The following is a 21,163-nucleotide window of genomic DNA, read 5'->3' as shown; positions in this document are numbered from 1 at the left end:
ATGTTTAAAACAAGATGATTTAACTTAATATTCAAGAGTTACATTTCACATAGCATTATCGAAACAATCTTGAAATTTCTCTACCTCAATAATAATACTAACAACAACATAAAGCCTTCTTAAATAAACTTCTCAACAAGAAGGTAAGTGGAAGGAACTCTTTCCAGCTGTCCTTACCTGTTGCAGAATTGCTCCAAGGGAGTTTTTGTCTTTTTGATTGACACCATCTTTCTGCAGTCGAGCCAGGAGCTCAGGTTTCTTGTAGGCCTTCAGTGCCAGTAAGTGAATCACCCTGTCCCTATATGGCCGCTGAGAAACACTGCTGCTGCTATATGTCTTTCGAATAGTGTTTGCAGGATTCATGGGGGTTGACCTTTTCCTCTCAGGCACTGCATCTGAAACAGCTTGAGGCGCTTTCCGAATTTGCACTCTTTTCCCTAAAGTCCAGTGGAAATGACACTGTTACACATTTGTGGGTAACAGTAGTAATATAATGAGCACCTCAGTTTCCACAACTCTGAGTTAGGTACCTGTTCATTTCTGGAAGGAATAAAGACTACTGAATAAATTACCTAAAATATAAATTAGGAATTTTTTGATGAAATCATTTATTTATTGGAGTAAATATGTATTAAGTAAGTATTTTGGCCACTTAGCTACACATAGATGATATTTAGTGACACACCATACCAACAGACTAGAAATTTTAAGGTTGTGGGTATTTAATGTTCACCTATGCTATTTACAGAACTTAAATCTACATGTTATATGTCATTTCTTTGGCAGATGTGAATACAGCAAACATGTGGAATGTGAGAAATATCTGTTGCACCCCACTAAGAACACACCTTTGGCAGAGCTGCAGCATTACCTTAATTTCTGATTCAGAAGCCACAAAGAGGGGAGTCAGGTATAATCTGGGATCAACATCCACAAGGGCATCCCCAAATGATATTTCTTTTCAACAGGCCACAACAAATTTTAGAAAGCAAAAATAACACAATACAACATATATGTATATATGTTGCGCACGCGCGCGCGCACACACACACACACACACGCCTTACTGCTAAATTGTACACCTGAAACTTACTGGATTTTATTAACCAATGTTACCATAAAAAAAATAAAAAGACTTGACCAAGAGAAAAAAAGATCAAAAACAAAACCAACGACCAAACAACCAACCTCAGAGGGCCAGATAAACAAGATCTCTCCCTGTGGTGCTGTGAGTTAGAGGAATGGAAAATGGTAAAAAGGTAGCCTTTACACCGATCCCAGTGACATTCACATAATTAATTCACTTTCTGCTGAGACTTAACATGGACAAGTGTTTGGCAAGTGGCTACTTCTGGAACCCGAAGACACATTGAAATTCCTAATGTGAGAAATGCAAAACCTACCAAAGCTACCATTTCTCAGTTGCAATATTGTTAACCAACAGTACTATTCCTTGAACTTTTAATAGGGATTTGTAAAAAAAAAAAAAGAAAAGAAAAGAAAAGAAATAGGATCAGGGTCACAGAAGTTTAGGAAAGGCTATAAATTCCATACTCCCCTCCCTCTTGTTTAACTTATCCTTCCCTAAACCAAGGGGACTGTGGAGCACCGCTGTCCCAACTCTTGGGAAGGGGGATGGGTAGAGAGTGTTTAGCTAAGCTCACACACACTATGACTGGTCATTTAGAATAAATTTAAGCTAGCAAAGAGGGCAAATAAAAATGAAAACAGAAGGTAACAGTATTACCACTTGTGTTGTGGTCTGTCCTACCTCTTTTCTGTACATCTGACCCACCTCCGATCCTCAGTCTCAGGAGAGCCCCAAATTCGCCTGAGTTTACCTCCACCTCTCTATGAAGTAGACATAGGGAAGACAAGTAAGGTAGGCTAACTCTGCCCGTAAGAGTGTGTAGAATGTTTGATGAGCACTTAGAATCTGGTCAAGGCTATGACAGTCGTACCTGGGGCCTAATGCTAGGCTTTCATTCATCAGTCCATGAATCTCCTACCCCTAATATACTCATTTCACCTTTACCTCATTTTTCTTTTAAATAGTCAGTCATGGAGTAAACCCATTTATTGCAAATGCTGAAAAAACAATCTAGCCACATTGGGCCACTGAGTTTTACACAAGGATCACTTGTTCACTGACTCCCAATCAATTTATGCCTAGTTAACCAAGAAGGAGTCTTTTGGTTAAAGTCAGAGAGCCTACAGGTAAAGAAAACATTAGTGCTGTAAGTAGTTAAAGAACCAAGATGCTAAAGGAAAAAAACGAAAGAAAAAAGTAAAGCAGAAAAATGTCAGGTTTAAAGTAGGCAGAAGAAAAGCTTTATTTTTATTTTTTACATGTGCCTCAGAAAAGCCCTTATAATAAAGCCTATGGGAGAACCTAATTCTCTTCCCAGACCTGACTGCTAATCAATTCCCTGGGCTCCATATATAAACAGTAGCAGTGGGTCCGACAGGGCTAGGTAATCTGGGATTATATCTACACTGTTGTTTCATAACAAGAAGTCCACTTCTATCTTCTTTATTTAATATGAGATGGTAAAATTATTTATCCTTCTATCTAATGGCTCTGAGTAAACGATCTGAAAGGAAGGTGTTAAAACAAAATATCAAAGAGAGGGGGGATTGCAGCCATCTCTCGTAGTTGTTTTTCTGTTCTGTGGAACCTGACCAGAAGCTCCGGCAACACTGACCAAAGGCTTTAAAAACACTCGCAGGACCTTGATGATGGTGTGTGTGACTCTGTCATGGTTAAATACATAACCTGTCACAGTGGAATCGATCTCCACCACTTGGCACTTATGATCAATTTTCAAAAGGTTTACTATCAAAACATATATACGCAAGTCACAAAACGTTAGAGATACAAAGAACCTTAGGTATTATCTAGTTCAAATACCTCTTAATTTAATATTTTGATGAAATTAACAAAGTCACTCAGACATGTACTAACTCATTAGAAATTAGGACGATAGAGACAGAAGTTGGGAAAATCAGGAACAGAATGAGAGATCAGAGTGGTTGGATTGTTTTATATACCTAAATATTAGCATGCATAAAAATGTACAATTTAATAAGATTCCAGAATTTAGGTAGAAATCAGTGAGCAGTCTTAAGATACTGGTAAACTTGAAGCAGTGGTGATTAGTGATTCTTTTTTAAACAAAGAGAAGGATATTAACAATGCAATGCTTATTACTGATATAAATGCTATGACCAGAAGTGAAAATATTATTAAATAAATAATAATCATGTTTTCTAGGTTAAAGCCTCTCCTGCTCTTCTCCAGGCAAAACAGTTTTTTTTTTTTTAAAGCCCATAAGAGGGTTGTAGAAACTCATATTCTTGGGTGACTAGGCCAGGTGACCCTTCAGAGCAGAGTCTTCATTCTCTTAAGCTGGACCTGTGCCCTAATTCAACCGTTAAGAGGTCTTGCCCGGCATTATGCCAGCACAACCCCACAGTGGGGCCAGCACTATTCCCAACTGTCCTCTGTCTAGGCTGACACTGTTGAAAGAAACCTTGCTATGCAGGTACCTCTAAGCTGGCATAGTGAGCTTCTGGTACCATTTTATATGACATATTCAATTATGAACTAAAGAGCTATCTCCTATTGTCTTAAGAAAGTGACACTACTTGTTAGTGAGGCCAACCCCATATCATTTGCTATTTGCTGATACTAACAACTTGATATGCAAATGGAGAGGTAATCATAATCTACCTCACAGGGGAGTGCGAGATTTAGGGGAGTAACTATATGTTAAGTGATAATCAGTACATCTCTAGCACTCAGTAAGTGTTGGATAATATTAGTATTAAAGGATGACTGACCCTAGTTTAAAGAACTGAATGAGTCATACAGTTTTGAGAAACTGAAAAAAGCCAGAAGGTATACACTGAGCTAACCAAAAGGGAACCAAACATGATAAAGGACTGGCAATGGATAAAGTTAAAAAAAAAAAAAAAATCAAAACATGCTGTAACACAAGAACAATAAAAATCAAAAGAACTGAAAAGTTTTAGGATATTATTTTTTGGCTCCTCTATTCAGAATTGATCACACTTTTTTCTTAAGAGTAATGTGTCCAATTTTGAATTCTGAGGTGAAGAACTGGAGGTAGTCCAGAGAAGAGCAATAAAAATAATTAAAGGGTTGGAATACAAGTCATATTAAGAAAAGTTAAAAGGAGCTGGGGTTTATTTGACCTAGAGAATAAAAGGCTGAGGAGGTTAATGACAAGATTTAAGACCAGAGAAAAACACTGTGCTGTAATGGTGAGTGGCTGGGGGTACTGAGGACAAAGCACAGAAGAAAAGATTAAACAGAGCCCTTGGGACGGCAGAGAATACTGCAGGGCTCTGAGGTGGGAACATATGTGTATGGACAGTGGCCATCTCTTCTTAGAAGGGCACAGATGTAATTTGGTTCAGATTAAAACTTAGATAACCTCAAATTTTATGTGGTCACTCTCAAAAAAAAATATATATATATATATTTAAATTATCTGCAATGCCTAAAAGAAACTCTGCAAATCCTAAAATTACTGTACCATTAGGGAGAGTATGGCCTACAAGATTCCGGGTGTTGAAGTCTGTGTGTGTAAGCTGTAAGGGAACTGTACCTGACTCTATCAAAATAAACAAAAGCACATGAACACAGGGGATACCCAAGGGTCATTCAATGGAAAAGCACAGTAATCATCACTGATTTTCAATCTTTGGAATAAATCAAGGTAAGAATTTTCAGTTAGTTGTATTGGGAGGGGGGAAAAAATCATTCTGATGGCTTGAGTCTTTTATTCCTTTGTCAAACATGCCAGTTCTCATCTCACTGTTTTAAAATGGTGGTATCAGACAGAGTAAAAACCAACCAACCAACTAACCAACCAACCACAACGAAAAAAAACACTTTCAAAGCAACAGGGACAGAAAATTCATAGTTTGTACTTAAATTTAAGCATAGCAGATCTTGTACGTTTTAAAAATAATTTGAGATTTAGCCTACTAATAAGGAAAGTTAATTATTTGTGAGGATAAAGAAAAAAAGAAAGGAAGTTGGAAGTTTCTACCATATTCAGCAGGAAAGAATAGGTGAAAAATCTCATTGCTAGTAACTTACTGGGCAGGGAGCTGGGCCCCATGGGTAAAGATATCTGGGGAAGCTATGAATTGTTGTTAAACCAAACTAAATGTATCTAAGCTAAGCACCAAGTCCCAGGAGCACTGGCTTTGTTCCAAGGAAATACTTATTAGTGGAGCTTTTCAAAGCTGAATGTATTGTATCTGGGTTGACAATGGGAAAATGCAGAAGTAGAACTCTACCGAACCATGGAAAGATATTAAGTGGTTTGGTTCTTCAAAAGGCATTTACATTTACAAATTAATGTACGTTCATCATTTACTATACAGTGACTTGTGTTATTAAACTGACCAAGGCCTCTAAGAGCTCATTCTCACTCCTGATAATTCTCTTTATTACTGTTCACAGTCACTGTGAACCGACTCTTTAAACTTGTTAGGGTCACTAAACACAAAGGAGAGTCTCATCTTGCTGGTCTGGTCTTCCTTCCCTTCAATCTGATGGATATGATGGGGTCGGGGCAGGCTTTTAATTAATGGATAGGTGAGGATAACGATCCATAAACAATATCACAATTGAGGTACCAAGGAGGAATGACTTGATAACGCTTTGCTATAAGCACATTATACTTTTGTAACAAAAAATTCCTATTGTGTAAATATTCTCTAAAAACATAAGCAAAAGCTGCAACAATGAGGTTATCAACTCAAATCCTACTAATATTTTTTTTGTAAAAATAACCCTACAAAAGTGGAAAACAAAAACCAAACCATCCACCATTGAAATTACCTCATCCAATGACAAAGAAAACAGTGGTACCATTATTACAACCTCACACAGTAAGATAAGTTAACCAGATCCCAGTATTATAAAATAATAACAATTAGCTAACAGAGGATTCAGGATTTATAAAATAAAAGTTTAAGTCTGTTCTTCAATTAACCAGCAGTCTGAAGAAAACAAATGACTTCTGACCATGTTATCCAAAATGTTTTGAAAACTAATTTTTTCTGTTTTCATGAAATTAATGTTACTAATATTTACCTACAGCGATCTTGAATTATTCCAACCAATCAGCGAGAAGAAGAAAGATATCTATACAAACCTACATATGGTCCACCGGGTTTGATAACTTTTGTGCTTCGGTTGCGGGATTCCTCTTCTGCCTGGGTCATTCTTTCTCGTGTCATCTGATACGAGTCGTTTGTTGCACACACTGTAATTTTATCTTGTATAAATCCCAGGCAATTGAGCTGGGAGGCTCCAGAGCTGTCAAGTAAGACGGCGGCTTTATTAGAGATGTCCCTCATTTTGCACAATTTTAAAGGCTAATGAGAATTGTTTAATCCTAAAATCAGCAGTCCAAATAACTTAGCAATCCTAAAATATCTGATATTAGTAACTTTTAAGTGTGAATATTATTTAAAATATTTGAGTTTCTCATCTTCATTTCATGTCACATTTTTTCCATATTGAAAAAAATGAGCTGAATGAGTGAGTTGAATGGATAAACTGAGCTCTGAGACCAAATCCATGAAATTTTGAAAAACACCAGTATTTGACGTGAAGATTGGAGTCCTGATGAGTAATATAGTTCTACTTTCATTGTCAGTCAACTATTTTTTAGAATTATCTATCATTGATCTGAGAAATGTTAAAAGTTTAACTATTAGTGAAACCATAATATGCAAGTTTTAGAACTGACTAGATGAAATAGACTCACCACAATTCTTTTTATTTTTAAAGAACACTAATTTTAAAGCTAAAATACTGCCAAACATTAAACCTTACTTTATGATTATTAACCCAAAGATACTAAACATTTGTAGAATTTATATTTATCACTTTGTTAAATCTCTATAAGAGGATTGGACTATTTACATAGCAAATATTGAAGAAAATACTGGACAAGAGATTTTGGCAGAATACCTTAATAAACTTTTACACACAATCATTAATATTAATGTTGGCCCAGAAGATGGCTCTGTTTCAAAATATTATGCTAATATTAGGAGATCACAGTAATAGTTATACTGGCATTTTAAAAGAAATAATTACGGCCTTAAAACAGACTGGAAAATAAAAGTAATGAAAATGCCATTGCAGCTCCGATACTCTATTTCTAAACTTAATTGGAAATAGTTTTGTTATGATGCTAATAAGAGTTGATAAAATTTTTAAAGATTACCAATAACTATACAAATACTACTTTTTAAAAAATCAGTTCATTCATCTCATAAATATTTATTGGGCAGGGACTGCATGCCAGGCAATGTGTGAGGTAGGCAAGCTGTGATAAAGACTGAGATAGATGTAACTCCTCCTTTGAGTTCTCTGTCTAATGACTAACAAGGATGAGCAAACTAGAAATTATGACATGATATGAGAAATGCCAGGGGGTGGGGAGGGAAGGGAATTCCAGGAAAGTACTTCGGCCTGATGTGTGGGTGAGGCAAAGCTTCCTAGAGGAGGAAGTGATGCCCAAGCTGACCTAGAGGAATAACTAGACAAGGGGGAAGGACAGAAGTGTTCTAGGGGAATAACCAACTTGTGCAGGCCCAGGGAGAGCAAGGAAGAGTTTTTCAGTTAAGCCAAAGAGAGTTGTAAAGGACGATTAGAGGTGAGGCCGAACAGAGTATGAGAAGTACATTACACAGAGCTTTGGAGGTCATAGTATGGATTTTGGACCTTATCCCAAGAATGACAGAGGCTGAAAATAGGGTAGAGAAAATATCTCATTTATACTGTAGAAAGATCAATCTGGATAAAGAACAGATTGGGAGGAAGGGGATACAAGAATGAAGGCAGGAGAGCCCTTAGGAGGCTACTGAAGGATTATAGGCAAAAGTGATGGCTTGAATCAGAGTAGGGCAGTGTGAATGCAAAACAGTAAGCAGATTCGAAAGACAGAGAGGAGGCAGAATTGGCAGGGTTTGGTTATTGTTTAACCACAGGAGGAGAGAATGTGTGTGGAGGGGAGGATGGGTTAGTTAAAGATCATGCCCAAGTTACTAGGTGTATGGAGCTACCATTTATTGAGACACTGGGGTAGGGCTGGGAGACAGAAAATGAGTTCACTGTTGAACATGATGATTTTGAAAAAATGAGGGAATCAACTGTGAAGAATATTAATATTTAAAGTAAGCAATAGGAAGACCACAGACGACTGAAAAGGCACAGCCAAAGAGGTAGAGGGAAATCAGAAAATCAGTGTGTCATGCAAGCCACTAGAATAGAATACATTAAGAATCAGAGTGGTCAACAATGTGAGATGCTGGCAATAAATCCAGACTAATAAGAAATGAATAAGCATCCACTGGATTCAGGGGCAAGGGGTTCAAGTCCTCCTTGGGGAAGCAGTTTCAGTGGAATGATGAGGACTGAATCCAGACTTTGGCTCCAGAGCGAGTGCAAAGGAGATTCTTTGTCTTTATATTCTTTTTAAATGAGACTCGCCTGCTGAGCATATATGAATACTGAAAAACCAGTAAAAGGAAGGCAGTGGAGAGGGAGAAAAGAAGGGAGGTTTTTAACCCTCAAGGGAAGTGGGATGAAGGAGAAGAGTAGGAAAAAAAGATTGCAGTAGAGTACAGAAAAGATGAAGTATAACGGTCCGGGTGGCGGGAAGTTTGAATTTCAATATCTCCCCTTATTATTTACTAAGTAATTTACATAGTAAAAATAAGCTGAACCTATTGCCAACCATGATGAAGTTTTAGTTTACAGAATTCAAGATCAAGAAACAGGTCTTTACTGGAAAACTAAACAGAGACCATCCCTGCAGGCAAGAAGATATTCTCTAGAATTCTCACCCCTTTTCAACTGAGTTACATTAAAATTTAAATACCTTGACATATGTGTATAAATGTTCCTTTCTATAGACTTTCTCTAGCCTAGCTCACTGTGTCCCACACTTGAGTGTGCATTACTGTACAGGGCTGTTTGCCCCAAACTATTTTCACTAGGCCTGTGAATGGACAGATTTAAGGAATTTTTTAAATTTAATTTTGACTTTGAGATTTCTTCCATCTTATATGAGAAAAATGTGGCTTAAGGAGATTTAAAAAGAAAGATAAGAAAAGAAACAAGTTAATATGTAATTTTGAGACATCTACTGAGCATTCAGTTTGAGCTTCACCAACACTGTAAGACTAGAAAAAGGGCATAAAAAAGCCCCTGCCTTTGAGGAGCATGAACAATTGCAGGAGAGACAGGTTATGAAAAGGTTTGCTTGCCAGGCTGAAAACTAAAAGTTTCAATGTTTTTGTTTTTATAGTTGCAAATTTCAATTTATACCACATCATTTTAAAAGTACCTTGGATCATAGTTTTATACTTGGATCATACTTTTTATAAAGCATACTTAGATCATACTGTTGCATTTGCCCCAATTTTCTCACAATAATTTCTCTTCTCTTACTGCATCACGTATAGTTTTTTTCAGGTGAGCTTAAAACCTTCTCCAAATAAGCAAGGTAGAAATAAACACAGAGTATTTTGATGAAAGGGAGAAACCATATCACCTATAATGATATGACTGGTTTTGAAGAGGCGATTAAGTTCCTTAACAAAATTCCTAATGGGACATAGTTCAATTTGGTGTCAAAATGTTCTCACTATAGTAAAACAGTTCTCTAATGCCAAGCAATCCAGGTGATGGCACCGCAATTCGAAATTGATGTGCCTTGTGGTGTATAATGAACACTGAGAGTTAGGAGAGCTCAGTTCCCATCCAGCCCAGTCACCAACTAACCAGCTATATAACTGTGGCTAAGTCACCTGTGAAAAGAAAGGGACGAACTACACAATTATCAATGACCCTTATACTTGGTGATTCTATAATTTATTGTAATACTTCCCATAGAACTTTCTATAATGGTAAAATGATCTGTATCTATGTTGTCCAGTATGACAGCCACTAGCCATGTGGGTATGTGAGCCCGCAGTAATGTGTGGTTAATGTGAGTGTAGAACTGAACTTTTTAATTTTTTTTTTCATGTTTATCAATTGAAATAAAAATAGCCACATATGGCCAGTGGCTATCACAGTGAATAGTGCAGAAAGGTCTATATAATCAATAACATATGCAATTTATACCAAAATATATAAGTTTGGGGATGGGCAAACTTAACGTATACTCAGGAAAATAGCAGATTAAGATCAAAAGGTTATTTAGTCACTTTAAATGGGAGGAGAAATTTATAGAACTTTCAGTGATTTGTCTTATTTTATATCTCTGCCTCCTATGCTCACCTGAAAAACAGCTTTCCTTTCGTCTTTCTCTCACACACAGACAGCACTTATAGTTTCAAGTACAGCACAGGTGAGATAGGGATGGATGGCCCCAGGATACTTTGGGCCAACATATGGTTTCTTGGAAGGCTGGGGGCCTAAGGCCTTGTCTTTAACCACAGGCAGAACAAACTCCCTCTACTCTAGGGGCCCATTCTTTAATCAGAAACAACCACCGCAAAGAATAGTGAAAACAAGCAGCCTATTGTTTACAGAGGTCCTAAGTAGATAAGGGTTCCATGGTACTCTGGGATGTGCATGTGTATTCTTGTCTACCCTGCCTCCCCCCACCCCCTTTTAAAATCAGAAGGGACTGCTGTACTGGGGTTAACTTCTTATTTCCATTCTGCTGCAGAATAAAGATTTTAAAAAATCTACCTTAGAACAAGGCTTGCACAAGGAAGAAAGGAATGTACAAGACACACACACACATTTTTCTCCTTTACCCTTGGATGTGAGCCTTGAGTATACTATAAAAACACTCTTATTTAAATGCAGTAAATAAAAACTTAAAAAACTGCAAACTTGTCTTTAATTAATTTAAAAACACCAACCATGTTTTATAGGTGAAAAAATCTGTACCTTGAGTGCAAGAATGTTAAAAGATTTTTTGATTATATCCTACAGTGATAAATATAACCTCTGGCACACAGTAGATGCTCATTATTTCTTAAATGAATAAATGAGCTTTGCCATTCAATTCAAAAAAAAAATTTATAAGTGAGCACTATGCATTTTATTGTTTAATTTTTAAAAAAACCTCGAAGAAAAATTATTTTCCTTTTAGTATACCTTGAAATGTACTTACCTGGAGAACCTTTGTTGGATGCAGTCAAAGCTGCCCTGAGGGTTGTCTTTACCCACATTTGACAAATAGAAGTTAAACGTATGCACTTCATTGAGGGGATCATTTTTGGGAATTTTGACAAGCTAAAAAGACAGAAAAAGAGAGAAACACCTCAAATTATAAAATTTCCATAGAATGATCTGATGACTGACTTACTTTTTTTCAAGTAACAGTCACTTTATACCCAAGTTGCCCTCTTGAGCATTTAAATTTATAGCATTTAAATTACCAAACCATCCAAGGAATCTGGCAAGCATGTCTATAACTCACCACATTCTCATGTCTATTTTCTACCCTTAAGTGTCAGTAATCACTTCTACTAATTAGTTTTTAAGAGGAAGCCTCTTCATTTTAAACAAGCAAATAACTAGTTTGTTTATTTTTTTACAGTTACTAGTGAATTGGCCATAAAGCTCTTTCTATTTTGAGATACACAGGTTCTGTCAGGCTGACATGACCCCTGCTGAATAGCTTCTAGATACTTAAATGGTCTCTGAGATAGAATCCACATTCCAATCTTTTGCTCTCTTTTTATATACATATTTCATTTTAATTCTTGCTTCTTTGAATAATATTTTTGAAGGATAACTAGCAGTATAGGTGAATGCCATAATTATATTCACATCACCATGCAGCTGGGTGTTTCTCTCTACCCTATGGTTACCTTATTCACCTTTAAGTTTATAGAACAGGGTCAGTAGTCTGCAGAGATGATTCTGCAGGGCACTTCAAGGCTGATCTATGGGCAACACTGTGAAATAGGCAGATGTTTTCTATGCTCTTGCTCAAGGTCTGGTTTCTCCACTAGATGGAAAACACTGAGTGAAGGGCCAGGGTTGCTCTAGATGGCTGAGCCCCTGCACCAGCCACATTTTATTGGTATATGGTAGAAGCTCAATAAACATCTTTGAACAAATGAACTAGAACCTGCTCACTGTCTTTCAACTGCTCCACCTTTTCAGCTCCTGAGATCTGCAGAGCCCACCATGGTGATAATTACAAAAAGGTTTAGTTAGAAAGAATGTAAAATATGACATCCTGCTCTCCAGCCCTCAAATGCATTCTTAGTGATTTAGCAGATACCTAGGGAGAAGAAAATGTTTTATAATTCTCATTCTTCTCCCCCAAATCTGTCCCTTCCATGACTGGAAAATTAAGACTCAGAGCAAACTGGCTGCTCTGTGCGTGTGTGTGGGCGCACACATGCGCATATTTCACATACTCATATACATACACTCATATTTGACCTCTGCTTGGCCCTGGAGGACACCCTGAAACTCTGCCTTGCTCACTTAAAAAAGACTCCTAACTTTTGACCTACAGAAAAGAATTTGGAGCCATCAATTCCAACCCACACTCCACATCTAAAAATGTAAGAAGGGAGACAATCTGCAGTGTTTGGCACATAGTAGACACGAAATAAATGTCTGTTAAAAGAATGAACAAGGAGATTAAGAAGTCAAAGAAAATCATGTTTTCAAAGGAGAGTCATAAGATTCAATGTAAAGCTTGTAAGGCTACATTTCATCAAAGATATTGAATATTTGATAATATTCCATAGAACCTCCATCATCCACGAATTTAAACTCTTTGGTTCCCTATTTTAGATTAGTTCCCATTCCTAGAGTAACAAATTTCTGCGTTTATTACTCTACAAATCATATCTCTTGAAAGCTCTAAAGTTACTCCTTTTCCCCCAAATTTCCTGTAGTTCTAAACTGCTGGGACTTTGTGAACAGATCTTAATTTATTGTCTTTAAGCACACATTAGGACAGCCCCCTCACCCCCCTCCCCGGCCAACAAAGAATCACCCAGTCTAAAATGTCAGTGGGACCCAGGTTGAGAAATTATGGATTAGAAATAGGTCAGTCCCTTAGGAGAGAAGTCAGAGAATTGGGACGCCATTGACCTCAAACTTAATAAAGAAGTAGAGGGACAAATGGTATCTTCAAATAAATGAAAGTACCCGTCTTATTTAAAACTAAAAGGAGCCATTTTAACTTATTTAAAATACTTATTCCAGTTTTTAACCTCCAATCACAAGACAATGAAAAGTAAATAAGTGCACATGATCCACATTTACAGTATATGTAGCCATAGAGAGAATGTGAAGATTTAAGTATCTACTGCAACCTCTCCTAAATTTTACAAAGGCAACAAATAAACAAATGGATTAATAGGAATTATAAACAAGTACTTCATTTGGAATGCCCACTTTAGATATCTAAAAAAGAGAGAGAGAGAGAGAGAGATCTTGAAAACATACTATGAATTAACTCTCAAAATGAGAAAGGATCACTTCAGGATGGAGAGAATGAATCTTTGTAGTGATGGTCTCTGAGAACTGTTCCCCTAGTAAGTTCCAAAAGTCTCGTTGGCAAAAACAATCAGAAAAGACTAGTATAGTTTTCAACTTTAAAAAAGACTAAATAGAGTAATATTTATCTGGAGAGTACTTGTAATCCCTACACTTCCTCCTTATTCTTACATATACCATGCCTTTTGATAAGGTTCTCAGGCTGTTAGCTATCAGAGACAAACAAGCTTTGTCCTTGGCTCTGTGGAAGAAAGGTAGTATGACGGAGAATGACACCAGGATTTCTCAATCCCTCCTACTCACTGTCCCACTTTGTGGGCATACGTGTGTGAACGGTGTGTGGATAGAGCCAGGGGTAGGCATCAGGGTAAACTGTATTAATTTGAGACCCAAGGGTAAATCTCAATGCATATCATGGTATTTTTTTCCAGCTATGGAGCTGAGGTGGGGGTTGCAGGTTAAGGAATGATAAGGGAACAGGGTGTGCTGAGTTTCTACAGTACTTTTCCTCAGTGGTTTTCAGAGCAGCAGCAATACAGATAGTACAGACTGACCTAATCTCAGGCTCTTCCTGTAAAAGATCTGAGAGCAAGATGTCGCCAAGCAATCTTTATATCTTTAAAATTTCAAAATTGCATGGTCTACGGATTTAGTATTTGATTTCCTGAAGATGGTACAAATTATACACAAATTTTATTTGTATCAAAATCTAAATATACTCTTAAGAATAAAATGGTTGTACAAAGGAGCACTTATGTTTATAGCTGGTAAGTCTGTATAACAGTTTGGCCTGATGGGCAGTAAAGGAGATTTAGTGGAAATAGCAGGTTGTATATGACAATTAGGGCAGGCAGGTGTTGGGGGTAGAATGGGAGACTGGAGGATTCAGAACTAAACCAAGGGGACCTGAGTGAACCACAGCTTGTGGGACCGTGAAAGGCCATAGCTAAAGTGGGATCTGAGACCTTGCCTCATCAAGGGTAACAAGTGAGCCATTTCAGAGACTAGACCTCAGAGGAACTCATCATTCATCTCTCTGATATACAGGCGCCTCTGCCACAGCTTATCTAGATACTGAAACAGGAGTCCGTCCCTTCTTCCAGAATGGTAACAAAACATTTTCTTATTAACTGACCTTTGAATGTATGGAACATGATAAAGGGGAGATGAAAATGAAATGACTATCATTGTTGGGCCTTGGGTCAGCTTCTGGGGACTGGGCTAACCACCATGGGAAAAGAAATTCTGAAATCTGATATAGAAACAGACGTGGAAGAGCATCTCTTTGTGTGATAGGAACTTTTCAATTTTAATTATACTATTTTAAGCTTTTGTACAGGTGAGTGGAAATACCTTTATATTTAAGGATCCACAGTCTAGTCGAAATTTTTAGTTAAATGCCTTAAGAATGAAATCTCATTTAAAAAGCATCAAAGACTATGATTCCAAACAGCTTCATATTTAAGATGAAGATAGAAAAGCAGATTTAATTTACATACCAAAAATGAGAGATTGAAAATCAAAGATTCAAGACCATAATCCACAACCCTCCTCCCAAATCGTAGTCTGTCTTCAATAAAAAGCCATGAAGAAAAAGTTTCAGGAAACTTTCAGACATTTATAATTAACATAAACACTGTATATCAAGATGTGTAAGTCAAAGTTTCTAATTATTCGGAGATACAAGCTCAGGCATGTGGCAATGGAATACTGGCTGAAAGGTCATTTCAACATCAAGTCATGGATCTCCTATTTACATAAGGATGTAGGGCAGAAACACAATGTGCATATTGCTGCAAGTTTCTCACACTTGCTAACATGTGCTTAAAAGCTATTGGTACCTTTATTGCAGAGGTTTCTTGCCCTTAAGTCAAATACTTTCTACTCAACATTGGATTGAGGTACACATTAGATTAAAAATATGACCATCAAGACTTTTTTCACATTTATTCAAAATAAATGTTTTGTTCTTATTTAAACTTACAGGAGCTTTTCTTTGAAAGTAATTTTATGGGTTTTACTATTCAACCTTTTCTGCTAAAGTGACCGTAAATAAACACTTAATGAGATGCTCATGACCCAGGAGTATCACAGTTTGATATAACTCTTGGTCCTTAAAGCAGACCCACAGTGCTGACAGGGCTTTTGAGATCATGTAGTTTAAATTTCTTCATTTTGTAGAATAGGAACATAGAGAGCCTCAGTGACTTGCTCAAGGTTATGATTATATTCAAAATTGCATACCTTGTAACTCCTGAACCCCTCACCCTGCTCCATGTTTGTCTGAAACACTTGGTGCCTGTGCTACTTACAGATTACATTTATTGTCTTTTCCCCCTGACTAGAATATAATCCTTGGAAGGACAGAAGTTTTTGTCTAGTTTGTTCCCTGTATATATCACTAACATTTTGAATAGTGTGTGGCACAAAGTAGTTATTCCTTACATGTTTGCTGAGTTGATAAAAATGTTGATTAATGCTTGAGCCAGGACTAGAACTGAAGTGTCTGCTTTCTTTTCATCAATATTTCCAAAGCATGTGGAAAAGTTTCCTTATATGAAAAAGGGATTATATCCTCAAATAAATTTGTGAAATTCCAGGTTAAACAAGACAACTTTCTTTGCTGTAGGTCCTTTGATACTAAATAGTAGTTTCCCAAATTGTATGACCTAAAAACCCATCTCCTTCTATTCCTCTCATATCTCTGGAGACAAGCCTATCTCTTAATATTATTTGACTAATATATATATTATTTTACTATACATAAACTATATATCTTAGCTTAGATAAAAGATTGCTACAAACATTTAAACATTAGAATTCTGTTATTCTCAAATCCTTCTCAAGCATTTAATGATTCTGTGATTTCCTAAACAATCCAGAAAATTCAGTTTAGCTTGAGAAATATATTTGCATGTACTGTTCAGGTTCCAGAGTTCAGGGGCAGAATAAATAATCTAGAATCAAAACAGAAAATAGAAACCTCAACCTGAAAGCCACAAGTCCTATTTTTCAAACTAGAGCTGCAGTTATGACTTTAGGCTAACATTATGGGTTTGGGCCGGGGGCGGGGGAAGGGGGGAGAGCCTCTCAGATCAGCCCAGATGTAGAAACCAATGCCAGGTGGGTGTGAGGGAAAAGGGAGGGGAAGGTATCTATCACTGGCAATAGAAAATGTTAAGTAGTAGTAGAGAAATCAGTAAGAGCTAAATCATGTGAGGCAGCAGAATTCCTAGACATATTGAATGTGAGGGACGAAAGAAAGAGAGAAATCAAGGATGACGCCAAGGTGTTTTCCCCTAAAGGACTGTGTGTGTGTGTGTGTGTGTGTGTGTGTGTGTGTGTGTGTGTGAACATATAAAATCTTGAATATGATGATAAATATCTTACTGTAACTGAATCCATACTAGCTAAGTGCACTAAAATACAAATGACCAATTGTGGTTTCACCAGCAAAAAGGGGGGCTTCAATGTGAGTTTTGTTATGACTCATTCTGTAACTTCATGGCTAAAAATTATTTAGAAAAGACCAGGTGGCTGAGTGTAGTTGGTTGGTAGCTGGGCATTTCCAGGAATAAAGGAGGGATGACAGTTATTGGCAGGGGAAAGATGCAAATAGCAGATACTAGAGATAATGTATCAAGGAAAAGACATACAAACTATGTAGCATGAAATAGAAAATCTATATTTAAAAATGACTGTAAAACTCATCTAAATGCCAAAATAGCTTTTAGAAGACAAGTGAGAGAGCTATTAAGAATCTGAGAAGTTTGTTCAAATTTCATGGCTGAGCTATTCCACAAGTCTTTCTTTGATGGCTAAAACTAAAACTTCCCACTGAGTTCTGTAACTCATCATAAAACTGCTTTCTATTTTCATTTCATTAACTAATCTCTTCTAAAATTTAAGTATATTCCATAGATACAATGTTTATATAAAAAAAGAATTTACATCTAATCCCTAAATCTGCCCACCCTTCCACATTGTCTAAGATCCTGTTAATAAACTGCCACTCAGTTATTGAGGTTATTGGGATCCTGGAGAGTCAATCTTTTCTCTCACACCTCCGAACACCCTTCGACATCCAGATAATCACAGGTCCTACTGCTTTTACTTCCTAAATTATCTCTCAAATGTATATCCTCATCTTCCTCCTCTGCTTTGGCTCAATAACACCTTTTGTTTGGACAACTTGTCTTTCGGCCTCCACTTTTGCCCATTCTCAGTCCTATCCTCTAATTATTCAGCAGCCAACACTAGTGCCACAAAATGCCAGTCTGACCATGTCAGTCCCAAGAGTTATTTCTACATATTAATGGTACAGTCTAAGCTCCTTAATAGGACATATGAGATTCCTTCTCAACAGACTTGGGCCTCAATCTCCACGTGTATTTGATGTCCCTCTTCCTGCCTTGGTTTGTACTAACTTATCCTTTATGACATCTCAGCAGCCCTTCTCTTAAGAAGTCTTTCCTTCCTCAGGAAGGTGGGTTTAGAATCCATCTTGGGGTCCCCACAGCCTCTTGGGCCCACCTCTACTGCTGCCTTCACTACACTCCATGCTAAGTACCTGTTTCTATATCCTCCTCCCCACTAGACTGAGTTCTTTGGGGGCAAGAACCATGGTCTTATTTTCATTTGTATCTGGAACATAGTAAATACTGAGTTCATCTGAGGAAACTTGGGATTTGATTAAGTTCACTCAGAAGAAGCTTTATGCTAAGGATACTAAAAAATTAGAGATGTATCTGAAATAGATCACTTAAGAGTCTGTGGAAAACCAGGCCTCCCCAGAGCAGGGAAAAAAACAAAATGAAAGGGAAAAAAAAAAAAAAAAATCCCACACAGCTGCCCGCCTTGTGATACAAACATCAGGATGAGAAATTTCTGACCTCTCCTGTGCTATGTTTAGCCCCAAAACCTAGGCTAAGTGGTTTTCTGGGTTTGTGGAACTTAAATTTATAAGTTTTTCTTTTTTAAAATGGGTATCTTCATCTTTATTAAACACTCACAGAATAGTCTGGCCTCACCGAATTCCATCTGAAAATATGATCCAGCATCTTTAAAACCACTTTGTATTTTAAAGGACTTAGGGAGACCATACTAAATAATTCTAAATTTAGTAATTCTCCTGGTCAAGTAGGAAGCAGAATTTTGTTTTAAAAATGCTTTATTCCTCAGAAACAAATCCCAAACCTCAATTCTACAAGGGGGAAAAAAAACCATCTTAAATATGTACATCAATTTCCAAATTCATTGCCAATCTTTTCTTTTTCTTGCTCTCTTGGAATCTTGAAGAAAACTCTGCTCGTATTATGCCAGGAGGAACTGCTGAAGAAACAAGGCTGAGAAAAGAATTCATACATGGCCGTCAGCAACAGTTGTGTAAATCTAGGGGAGACACTGGTACCTGACAAATGTGAATTCTCAAAATTAGTTGCTAAAAGTGACCCAGGCCATAGATTTTGCAAAACACATGATTTCACCCAAACCCAAACAATGTTACCATAAAAACTGGTAAATTCAATAACACATATGATATTTAAGTCTGAAGAGTATTTACATATTGATTTGGAAGTATATTCAACTCTTGATTCTCTGTTTCTCAACATCGATAATATTCAAACTTTTTTTTTTTAAGCCAGAGAGTAGTATTTTCAAAAATCTTATGAGGAAACCCACCACATATTACAAATAGAGTCCTTGCTTCTCTGGCTGAGGAAAGGGATGACAACTGACTGGGACTGCTGGGCAGCTACTGTGGTAGCATCACAGAATAATCCCCAGGCTCTGAGGCCCAAAGACACAACAAAACCAAGGCTCTATGCTGACATTCGTCACAACTTAAATGACAAATACAAAAGGTTGTATACAAAATCTGAAACTCTTATGTGCCTTTTAAAAAAATGCTAATTAATGCCAAATACTTGAAGGATCCCAAAGATAGAAAATAGTGTCCTGCTGCCTTGTTCTCTTTCCTTTTTATTTTTTACTTCTTTATACTTTTATTATCATTTATGCCTATAGCACCTCGTCTTCCTAGGTGGTCTCCCATCCAAGTACTAACCAGGCCCAACCCTGCTTAGCTTCCGAGATCAGACATCAGGCCTTGTTCAGGGTGGCATGGTCGTAGACCATGGACCATGGCTCCACTGGGGTGTGAAACTTGGACCTCCTGCGTGTAAAGCAGACACGCTACCCTATGGAACCATGTCCTCTCTTTTTAAAATGCTTTCTTTATTATTGAATCCTCTGTATTTCCAGTTCAGAGTTGGGTCTCCCTTAATGGTTTGGGGCAAAAAAAAAAAAAAAAAGTGAGAACTCTTTTACACACAGCACAAATAGACCCCATGCTAGATCATGGGGTCTAGAGGAAACTGCTCAGTTTTCAACTCTGGCTCCAAAATCTATTGTCTGTGTTACCTTGGTCAAGTAACTTAACCTCTTTAATCCTTAGTTTCCTCATCAGTACAATGTAGATAATGATATTAACTCATATAGTTGTTGTGGAAGTTTAAAAAGATAAACCATGTTAAGATACTTGGCAAAAACAATATTGGGGAGTTCCCACTCTGATTTTGGCTTGTTTGATTCAAGCACACACATGCCTTCCTTAACATAATTATGTGTTTGATTTTTAAAGTAATTTTCAAATGGTTAAGGACTGTCAATAAGTGCCCTGTGGATAATCAAAAGTTGACAATACTTATTCTGAATTCTTGGTATTTACAAAGGTACTGGGCTAGAAACCTTCAAGGTCAAAACTTAAATATTAGCTTAAATAGAAGCCAAGGAAGCTATCTGGGAAAACAACCAAAAGACTATCAATATTTCTAATTGTTCCAAGCCCAAAGTACAGATGCAAAAAAATGAATCGTCGTCACAACAGGTGTCCATGGAAGGCTGAAAAATTACAGAAGCCTGCTGCTACTCTAGAAGGGTAGCAAACATTGCTTCCCAAGTGCCTTATCCATAAAAAAAATATGCCGCCGTCAGAGCCCCAGAGAGCCCTAGATACTAGCTACAGCACAACAAAGAAACAAAGAAAATAGAATTAAGGGTTCTCAAGGGAACCACAACTTTGTGACTTTAAAGCATTCAATCTTCATAAATGCAAACAATATTTTAAAAGTTAGTTTTATTCTCTCAAAGCTTACAGTATTTTTTTTTAATTTTTATATCTCTTTTCCAAACATCTACCATGAAAGTAGGTAAGATCCATTTCATAAAATTTATTTCTATTCGATTTTCACTTGCTAATTTCCTTTAAGACTACATAAAAGAAATAAACTATTTTTGATTTTACATATATAAAGTTATTAATATGCACAGTGTACCAATAGCTAAATTAGAAACTGCAGTTCTGATTTCTAAGAGACTTGGCTTATCTGATGTAAATGAGAGGGCCCGTCAAGTCTCTTAGATCAACTGATTTATGATTGCAAGGAATAAATGAAGGATAGTATGCTTGAGTTGTTGGAAAAGCCATTAAACCTATGTCTTCAAATAAAAGATATGTTGTGAAAGAAAGGGCAATATTTTACAGTTAGACAGCTTAGGCAATTACTGTATTTGGATAATTCATATTACAAAATGTGTTTGCTTGATTATCTT

At 36.9% G+C, this 21,163-nt stretch overlaps 1 protein-coding gene across 1 annotated transcript in view; it reads right to left on the bottom strand.

The window, feature by feature from the left end:
* ELL2 (elongation factor for RNA polymerase II 2) overlaps positions 1-21,163 on the bottom strand; it is a 67,542-nt gene that overhangs the window by 17,357 nt on the left and 29,022 nt on the right. Inside the window, exons 3-5 of the mRNA XM_016159777.2 lie at positions 11,193-11,314; positions 6,198-6,361; positions 178-437 (exon numbers count right to left, since the gene is read on the bottom strand). Coding sequence (XP_016015263.1) covers positions 178-437; positions 6,198-6,361; positions 11,193-11,314 — 546 coding nt within the window. The remainder of the gene's footprint in view (positions 1-177; positions 438-6,197; positions 6,362-11,192; positions 11,315-21,163) is intronic.

The sequence above is a fragment of the Rousettus aegyptiacus genome, unplaced genomic scaffold, assembly GCF_014176215.1.
Source record: "Rousettus aegyptiacus isolate mRouAeg1 unplaced genomic scaffold, mRouAeg1.p scaffold_m13_p_8, whole genome shotgun sequence".
Classification (NCBI taxonomy): Eukaryota; Metazoa; Chordata; class Mammalia; order Chiroptera; family Pteropodidae; genus Rousettus; species Rousettus aegyptiacus.
Note: the sequence above shows the minus strand (reverse complement) of the source record. Positions and strands in the feature narration are given on the sequence as shown.